General features: G+C 35.4%; 1 protein-coding gene across 3 annotated transcripts in view; it reads left to right on the forward strand.

Moving 5' to 3' along the window:
• KCNK2 (potassium two pore domain channel subfamily K member 2) overlaps window positions 1-7,549 on the forward strand; it is a 138,945-nt gene extending 131,396 nt beyond the window's left edge. For 2 of the 3 annotated variants that reach the window (XM_008065322.1, XM_008065320.1), the window contains exon 7: window positions 5,329-7,549. In XM_008065322.1, the coding sequence (XP_008063513.1) occupies window positions 5,329-5,646 (318 nt within the window). In that variant the 3' untranslated portion in view covers window positions 5,647-7,549. The remainder of the gene's footprint in view (window positions 1-5,328) is intronic. The other variant, XM_008065321.1, reaches the window with a different exon arrangement.
• The last annotated feature ends 3,062 nt before the right edge of the window (window positions 7,550-10,611 follow it).

The following is a 10,611-nucleotide window of genomic DNA, read 5'->3' on the forward strand; positions in this document are numbered from 1 at the left end:
GTAAAAAAGGACGGGCCTACAACAAATTGATTGAGAAATGGACGTGAATGGTAAGAAAACAGCCATGAGAGTGCACAGACTTGAAAACTAAGAGAAAAGACTGACAGGGACAGAGCAGTGCCATTTGCAGCTGTGAAGATCAGGCAAGTTAAGGACAGATAATTTAGTGACACAGAGCAGTTTCAGTAGTGTCAGAGACCAAGGGCCTGTTTGTAGCACTCCATTTCCTTCCTTTTCTTTCATAATTCATATCACCTGGGCTATGAGCCTTATATAAAAGTTAAAAATACATGGAATCCCAGGAAAGAGCTCTTTCTTTAGTAATGTGCGTGAGCTTCAGCATCATTCACTGTGATCCTTTGGAGTTCTTTTTGCTCACTTTTTGGTTCTCAGCTTTGTTACTATATGACATAGCTTGCTTGATTATAGAGAAATGAAATATTATTTGATTAAGCTGCCGGAAGATTTTTTTAATAAAAATCTAACAAAAAATATTTTAATGCCCAGGGATTAATTTTAGGCAATTTCACCATTGTATGGACTTCACATAGTGTACTTACACAAACCCAGACGGCACAGCCTACCACACACCTCAGCAATATGGTATGCACTATTGCTCCTAGGCTGCAAACCTATACAGTATTTTACAACTGCTACATTGAGTTTAACACACAGCTGTCCCTTTGCATATTTTGGGTTCCACATAGGAGTTTCTCTTCAACCTAGTGATCTGTAACCTAATTGGATGTGTAAACAGACTGTAACCCACTTTTGTGCCAATCACTGAATTTCAGCCAATTGAAGGAGGCCAACTATTGAAACCAGATTCAAATAAGCCAAACAAGTCTGGCTGTTTCTGTACTTCACTTCTGTTTTCTGTACATCACTTTCCTTTTTGTGTTCACAAGTCTTCTTCCATCACATGGCTACACTGGAGTTTCACTGGGTTTACTCTGGTTTGGGAGGCTACCCTATTTGCAAATTGTTCTTTGCTCAAACGGTTCATTTGAATTTGTCTTAGGTTCTTTTTCTTTTATCACTATACTCTAATGCTATAGGCAGTTGTTACACAATGGTGGTATTTGTAGATAACCTGCATAATGTATTCCCTGAAATTAAAATAAATAGATAAATAATATACATAGAAAAGGTACAGGAAAAATGCAATATTATAATTTTATAGGACCACTGTTATATATGCAGGTCAAAGTGGCATTATGTGGCTCATGGATATATATATATTTCTCACTTGTTTCTCCTGTGAAATAGGTTGCTATTTTTATTTTATAGGTAAGAAATCTAAAGCACAAAGAAGGTTAAATTAGGCATTCCTGTGGACACACAGAATGTGGCTATTGAGCAGGAACTCAAGGCTCCTGTTTATCCCCCCACTTGCCCTGTCCCATTTCTGACAGTTTTCACTGAAGTTCTTGTGACCTCAGAGATTTTCCACCCTTGGGAATTCTAGAGAAATTAGACAAAACACGTTTCCAAAAGTGAACAAAAATACCAGCCTCTGCCAGAGACTGAGTGCAATTTAAGATTATGGGACTTTGACAAGTCTGAGTTTTTCTTGCATTTAACCTTTTCCTAATTGTTAGGAGTCATTAGCTTGTAGAAGCACTTGCCTCTACGGAAAGTATGTGTGTGTCACTAGTACAACCTGTGAGACATGGTGACTTCGTGAAACTTCTCGCGAAAATTCAGATCCTATCTAGGGAAGGTTTTCATTCTTTGTTCAATTTATTATGAACACTTAAGTTTCAAACTGCAATAAAAAGATGATTAAAATATTTAAAGAACTTTTTCTACAGTTGCCAATAATCAGGTGCTTTTTTGCCACAAAAAGGCAGAGATTACATCTGAGTGTGCAGGAAGGAAATTGTGGAGATACTGAGAATGCTGAGTCTGAAAATAATACTCAATAAACACTAATAATAAAAAGAACTCTCACTGTTAGCACAGGTATATGTCATGGGATTGTGTAAAATTTTGTATGTATATCTAGTGCCTACTACGTGCTTGACATTATTCTTCTAAAAATATTAACTCATGTGACTGTTATACCAACTCTTTGGGGAGGATTTTGTTTCCCCCATTTCAAAAAAGAAGCTAAGGCTAGAGAATTTTATGAATGTACCTTAAGACAAACAGTGAATATAGGGCAGAACCAGGATTTCAACCTGTAATTTGGCCCCAGTTCATTAGTCTGCCTCCCCATTAAGATCAGACAGAAATTTCACAGTATCTACAGAATCAGAAAATGCTCATATCTTTTGACTCCCATGTTTCCACTTGGGATGGAAACATGGGGGTTTCCATTCAGAATATTCACTGAAGTGTTATTTTTAATAGTCAAAAATAAAATGAATCCACCCAAATATCTTTCAACAGGGGAATGATTAAATCATGACATCTTCATCATCCTGGGGAATGCCAGGCAGCTGATATAAACTATGAGAGAAGATAATGGGTACTAATATAGAAAAAAGACTAACGTTGGATGAGAAAATCCATTTACAAAACAATGTGTTGAATATATGGTCATTTTTTTGGCAGAAGAATATTAATGATAATCAAGATGGAAGAGGCAGAAAGTAAGATTTGTGTATATACAGGGAAGAGAAACAATTGTAGTGTGTGTGCTATACCTCTCTTAATTACTATCATTAAGGTGTGTGATTACAGAGTATGTATATTTCCAGAGATATATTTATTCATTCAACAGGTATTTATTGAAAGTCTGCTACGTACCAGGTGCTAGGTGCTGAGAATGTACATAGAACTTGCATTTTTGTTAGAGAAGATAGGGCACAAGCCAGTGGATAGATTACACTGAATTTTGATAAGCAAAATCTATTACTTTTATAATCAGAACACTTTATTAAGATTAAAGAAAAAGAGGAACCATTATCAAAGTAAAGAGGAGGCAGGTTCTGTGAAGGTCAGCAGCCTTTCTGCTCATGGAGAGTTGATTGTAAGGTGAGAGGCTGGTGATCAAAATAAAGCCGGTGGAATAGGTGTAATGTTAGTCAGTTCTGACAGTGCCACAGGACTCAAGGCATGACTTAGGTAATAAACAGAAAAATAATATAAACTGTGGGAAGCTTATTTATAAGTGTGTGTGGAATTTGTGGGAAGTCAAATCTGAATGCTTCAATGTTTGTTACCACTGATATATACTGCCTATACTTTCTGACCTGAGTCACCTCAAATGCAGAATTAAACATTTAATAATCTGTTCCATATCTAAGTATAGTAGGACAGGGTCCCTTATTCAAACACTTCAAACAGTAAGCATATCTGTGCTAAATTGCTTTAAGATTTGCACCTCTTTCCCTGCAAGTTTCCTCGTAAGTTGTCTCAGTGGCTAAGGGATGCTTGATCTTTCCAATTATGTGTGCTACAAAGTTCTCATTTTTCCAGCTTTGCTTTCTTCAGGACCAGACCCAGATAACAAGTAATTATTTTTTGTTACAACCCAACAAGGAAGTTGTAAAAGTTTTACTTTATATTTTAAAGTTTTACTTTATATTTTAAAGTTTTACTTTACATTTTAAAGTAAAAAGTAGATCCTCAGCTGGGCACAGTGGCTTAAACCTGTAATCCCAGCACTTTGGAAGTTGGAGGCGAGAGGATTGCCTGAGCCCAAGGGCTCGAGACCAGCCTGGGCAACTTGGCGAGATCACATCTTTATAATTAATCAAAAAGTTAGCCGGGCATGGTGGCATGTGCCTGTAGTTCCAACTACTTGGGAGGCTGAGGTGAAAGGATTGCCTGAGCCCGCAGGTCGAGGCTACGGTGGCCATGAGCGTGCCACTGCACTCCAGCCTAGGAGACAGAGTGAGACTTCAACTCAAAAAAAAAAGAAGTAGATCCTCCAGTGTGTGTGTAGGTAACAAAGAGTTGACATTTCATGTACCATCTTTCTAGGTTATTTGAAGATTTCTTCCTGATTTAAAAAGTAAAGACACACACACACACACACACACACACATATCTATGGCACTCCAGGAATATGTGCACATAATATTGTAATATTTATACCTATCTATCTCCTCTAGTAATTCAGATAAGTATAAAAATTTAGAAACCATCAGTTATATTTCTCATGTCAATTTTTAAAGACAAAAATCAACTGATAAAAATAAAGTAAAATAGGATTGTAGTTATTTGTTTGCCAAACAAAGAAGAGCCCTTGTCACTTAAGAAAGGAGCTCAGTAGATCTCCCTAAACTGAAAACAAAAGTCTTGAAGGGCAATAGAGGAGTTGTTTCACCTTAGGTGATTATTCCAGGCAATATTCTAGATTATTAAATTCTAGTTAATTTAGAAGAGGATTGTAAAATTTCTCATAGGATTGATCATTTTTTCCTATTTTAGTATACAAATGTACAGACACAATTTTCAAAGAGGTCAAAGAAAATGTCTGATGTACTTAGAGTCATTTAGCAAATACTTGGGGCTTGGCAATTTTTTTTTCTTTAACTCTCAAAAAATAATTGCATAACAATTATAGAATCTTGCACTTTGTGAAGTACATTAGCCAGCCATCCTCTTAGGTGTATGAAAATGCCTGCTCTACAGCTGAGGGGATGGCGGCTCACAGACTGAGTAACTTCACAAATTCCACAAACATTTATTGAAAAACTATGCCTTTAAACGTAATTGTTACCCAAGTGGGCCTCAAAACAGACTTGCCAATTCTCATTTCTTCACTATCCCTGAAAGCAGAAACAAAATATGTTCTTGTTTGTTGGAGAAATAGAGAATTCCTAAATGACCAATATGAGGTTTGGTACAAAGTTCTTGCACACACTATTTTTTCACATCTGAACCAACAGCTTTTCTGTTATCAGAACCAACCCAGGTTGCCTGGGTTCATCTTCCAGACTCTGTCTTGCTGCTTCTACTAGAATTTACTGCATTTTTCTACATCTAAATAATTCTTGAAATTACATGCTAAATAAAAAAATACTCAAAATGTTTTTTAAAAGTTAGATTGCCTTTTAATAACACCAAAAGTTTCAATGACAGGATTTGTGTACAAACCACCCCCCCACAAAGCAAGCACATCTAGAGCCTCTGAAATATAATTTGATTTATAGAGTTAAAGTTCATAGATTATTTTTTAGAGCCATATCATATAAAATAGAATCATGCTCTGTAAAATGTGCCTAACTACATCAATTCTTAGACCATCAGTATGACAAAAAGTTACTGCAATCTTTTTTAAAATCCTCAAATCAAATGAACAAAAGATAAAGCCCACAAAATGCTAGCAGTCATATTGACATCTCTTTGTATTTCTCTGCTTGTATGCTCCAGGTGGGAGAGTTCAGAGCACATGCTGCTGAGTGGACAGCCAACGTCACAGCTGAATTTAAAGAAACCAGGAGGCGGCTGAGTGTGGAGATTTATGACAAGTTCCAGAGGGCCACCTCCATTAAGCGGAAGCTATCAGCAGAACTGGCTGGGAACCACAATCAAGAGCTGACTCCTTGTAGGAGGACCCTGTCAGTGAACCACCTGACCAGTGAGAGGGATGTCTTGCCTCCCTTACTGAAGACTGAAAGCATCTATCTGAATGGTTTGACGCCACACTGTGCTGGCGAAGAGATTGCTGTGATCGAGAACATTAAATAGCCCTCTCTTTGAAGAGCCTTAGGTATAGCCATAGGTGAGGACTTCTATATGCTCTTTATGACTGTTACTGGTAGCATTTTAAAAATCGTGCATGAGCTCAAAAGGGGAAAAAAATAGATATGCCCATCATGGTCATCTCCATCAAGAGAATTTGGAATTCTGAGCCAGCACTATCTTTTTGATGATGCTTGTTGAACGGTCCACTTTCTTTGACGAGTGGAATGACAACCAATGTCTGATGCCTTTTTGTGCCCAGACTGTTTTCCTCCCTCTTTCCCTAATGTGCCATAAGGCCTCAGAATGAATTATAATTGTTTTTGGTAATAATGTAGCTTTGAGGGATCAGTCCTTAACTTTTCAGGGTCTACCTAACTGAGCCTAGATATGAACCATTTATGGATGACAACATTTCTTTTTGTAAATGGCAAGAAATTCTTATGCAGCCTTTTACCTAAGAAATTTTCTGTCAGTGCCTTATCTTATGAAGAAACAGAACCTCTCTAGCTAATGTGTGGTTTCTCCTTCCCTGCCCCCACCCCTAGGCTCACCTCTACAGTCTTTTACCCCAGTTCTCCCGTTTGAATACCATACCTTGCTGGAAACAGTGTGTAAAATGACTGAAGTGATGATGCCCGAAGAAGAAATAGATGCCAAATTAGATGGACATTGAAGCAACACTCAGCGTTGCCTAGCGTTAAAGGCACTGCAGAGAAATGAGGTGCAAAGATGGCCCCTCTGAGTATTTATTTGACTCAGGTACCAATGGTACAAATATACAGTGTAATTATGACCAGGCTGGTAAAATTGGCTGCTCCCAAACAATCTCCTTTTTCCTGGCAGTATTTGGAAGCTATCATTTATTAATAACCATACATTTTTTAAAAGTGGAAGAAGAAAAACTATATATACGAGTATAAATGACCTGAAAGAAGAAAACTGTTAAAAATGGATATTATTGGAGGCAATTTCAAACAGTGGGTGTGAATTGCCATTCTGATGGAAAGAAAATAGCAAAACAATGTGTTTTGAGTATTTGCTAATAAACATTATACTGCCAGCATCTATTTGCTTTTTGATGTATGAAAGGCTTATATAATTTTCTTTCCTTGGGTGACTTTTGCCAGATGAGAGGAGGTGACACAGCAGTGAGTGGAGAGCACAGTCCTAGCTTTCGTGGGATGTACCTTTGGAGTTGTGACTGGCTGTGAGGGCAGAAGTTGAAATTGGGATCACTGTGACTTTGCACATGGAAAAATGCAGACTGCAGGCATAATTCATCTCTGACATTAGAGAAAAAGCTGTTATAGCACAATTTAAACCTTGAGAGTTTGTTTTGTTTTTGTTTAGATAGAAAAGGCTGAATATCCTTTTGAGTTTAATTTTATATCCTATAATTCTTTGGATGTTTCCAAGATTCAGAAAAAATTCAGTAATTGCACCCCGTAAATTGTTACCTTTTTCTTTATTTTCATACTTAGATCTGCTGTACATTGTATATATAATTTTTAAAATGCAGAAAGAAAATAATTTCCCTAAATATAATTGCAAAATGATTTCTTTTACTTTTGGGGGGATGTGAGATGGGGGTGGTATGGGAATGTCACTGAATAAGTGATATTCAGATTAGGGTCTTAAAAAATAAACCAAGGATCATTAAAAAAAAAAAACCTAATAGATGCTTATTTTCCAAAATTTAAGCTAGAAATGTAAATATTCAGTTAACTTGTTGAAGGTACTTTTATAAACTTAAAAAAATTCTAACCAAAATTTTAGAAAGTCAGGCTCTTTTAGAAAGAAAGCTACACCCATTTCCTCAACAACTGTTCTGAAAATTCATATGGTGGAATGCACCATGTATAAACTGTGAATTGTATTGACAAATAAAGTTTGTAATTAAAGTCAGTATTTTCTGAGTCTCCTACTTGCTGCTGAGAATTTAGATATGATCTAGCTAAATAGAACTCCAGAATGTCATTTTTCATGCTGAGTTTTTTTTTTGTGGCTCCTTTTTTTACAATATTCAAGAAATATTTTTGATACATTGATACTACCCTTGTTAAATATATACATGGTTTTTTTCCTGGTGGCTGTTTATCAAAACTAAATATACTGAAATTCATTTTTGAAATAAGATATTTGAAATAGAGTATAAATTCAATATTTCTACTACATTATGATATATCTATAGTTTATGTTATCATTGTTAGGCCTTGTCTTGACAATGAAGTTGTCTGAATGCTGAACACAGGTACCTGAATGTTTTTGTAAGAAAGAGACAACTAAATATCCTGATAATACTGAAGCCTCAAGAAAGTAGTTATCAACCAATCTTCTAGACTTTGTACCCCAAATATTTGGACTACTTATCTTGTCAGTATCCTACATAAATTTGTTGATTCATTCCTAACAACTTGATGCTCAGTAAATATCCCAAAACTGGTCCCCAGCATTATGCTTAGGATTGGGGAAAATTTAAGAAAGCATGTGTATCAATTGACTCTACTTTTATTTCCTCAAGCTTTGCTTACTTCTTGTGAGAATAACTGATAAAGATTTGGACATAGTCTGAAGCTTTCTAGTGGGTGTTTTTTCTATTAGATCAGTGTAGGGAGTGAGTAGTTTTGCCTTGAGATAGTTATTTATGCCTAAAACTAGAGGTCTAGATAAACTTTTTTGTCATTTTTAAAAATGTTTGCTGTTTTAGTAAAAATCATAACTTATTTGTGATTTACATTTATTATTAAAATGTGCATATAATTTTATTTTTGTATAAATGAAAGATGTCTTTATTTGAATACTCATAATACCATTGTCATTAATATGTGATATTTGCTTTAGCATGAGCTTGCTTTCATTTCCTTTTATAGTAAAACTGACTGGCCTTGTACATACTTGTGTGTCAGTTCCAAGATAGCAGGGAGTAACCTGGTTACTTTTGATAGAAATTTTAGAGGGCAACTTATTGTAGTTATCTTAGTAAGGGGAAAACTGTATAAATGCTCCCTGCTGTCTTGAGCCTCCCTTCCCCCTAATCTCAAAGGTTTGCTTCATACATGACATTTTCCCACCTATAACTCAGCTACCCTGGGATTGGTCTCAAGATCCAGGAGTTTTGATTCTACTTTTTTTGCTGTTGTTGACTATGGGCTGTTTCTTCTCTAAATCTCAGCTTTTGCTATTTCTAGTATTTATAAAACCATTTATTATTTTTCTAAACTATTAGCTTTACAAAATATTTTCATTGTGTTAGGCTTGTCACAATTTACAATTATTTTTTTCTCTTGGTAGACCATTCTCCTGCAAAGTATTTCTGTATATTTACCAAAAACTCACTCCCTAGTCTTTGTTCTGTTGTCTTTGTACCACTAGACTGGAATTTATCAGTAAGCTCCAGATTCATCTAGCTAAGTCACACCAGATATCTCCATTTCTAAAAAGCACCTCAACAGATACAAGATTCTTAATCTTGCCCCAGACTTGGCCTTCTGGCGTCATCTTTTTCAGTGAATGGCATCACCACCCATCTGGCGGGGCAAGTCATCTTTGGTGTCTTCTTCTCTTCCTCAACTCCATATTCACCTATCACCAAGCTCCACTGATCTGTACCCTAACTATGTCTTGAATTTGTACACAACCAAGACCTTAATCCAAGCCACCACCACCTTTCCCCTTCTACTTACTGCTTTTGTGTCATTTGTTTCTGTCACTGATATAGAGAGGTCTTTTTAAAATGCCAATCTGATCATATCACTCTACAGTTCAAATTTATTATTTGCCTTTCATTTTTTTCGGAGTAAGACCATAATCCTTCAAGTGGTCCACAACGCCTTCTTTTGATCTAATTTATGTCACCTTTTCTAGATTCATGTTGTGTCTCCACCTCTTTGTGTCCCAGCCCATTAAATTTCTCTCTCCTGGCACAAGGTTATATTGGTATATTTCCCTTTGCCTGGAAACCTCACTCTGTTTTTACTCCTCATTCTTTTTCACCTAACAAACTTATATTCATCCTTTATAACCCAGCTTAAATATCATATTCTTTGATAAGACTTTCTTAACACATTTCAGGTACCTTTGTAATATAGTCTATAAAACCCTCTTTCTTTCCTTCAATTTATGATTAGATATTCATGACTAGTCTTATTTGATTGTCTGTATCATGAGAATATAATTTATTTGTTTTAGCTTGTTATTTTATTTTCATATATTATAAGCAAAGTACATACAGTAGGTGTTCAAGAAATACCTAATAAATTAATGAGTTAAGGTAGAAACAGATTTAACTGTTGTAACCATCTGAAGTATACTTGTGCATAAGTATCTCAAATTTTCATAGCTCCACAAATATTTATCTGTTCTCTTCTACTGGCACACTTATAAATGCAATACAAAGAGCAATCTGCTTCTCCTGTTAACTGACAAGCTGGTCCTAGTTACTAATTGTGTATACATTAAAAAACCAAAGCCAATTATTCAGCTGGAGAGACTTGCTGTGTTTTTGGCATTATACACTCTTAATCCTTTTAAGTAAGAGTTTTATTTTTATTTCCAAATTTTCATTCACATTAGATACTATCAAAGCTTTTCAATTATAATTTACTCTTAAAATTTTGTTTAGAAATTAATTTCAAAACATATTTGCTAATACTAGTAAATAGATGCTTTTTATTAGTAGAAAGCTAAATAAACATTTACTATCCCTGCCAAGTAAAATTCAGCTTTCTCATGCTTAAACAAATTTATAAGTGGTCTGGGAAGGAATCCATTATTTGGCACATTTGAACTGTATCCAACAGAGAATATTAGTCACTTACATGGTATAATTTTAAAATTATCTCTTAGAATAAATATTATTTTTCATTCAATTGACGCCTGACTTTTGTAGATGGTATCCTTTTACACGCTATATAATTAATAGAAATATGTAGATGAATTTACCATTTTATCTGCTTTGTTAAAAAATTT

This window comes from Carlito syrichta, unplaced genomic scaffold (assembly GCF_000164805.1).
Source record: "Carlito syrichta isolate Samal-C Ts95f unplaced genomic scaffold, Tarsius_syrichta-2.0.1 Scaffold308229, whole genome shotgun sequence".
NCBI classification, from domain to species: Eukaryota; Metazoa; Chordata; class Mammalia; order Primates; family Tarsiidae; genus Carlito; species Carlito syrichta.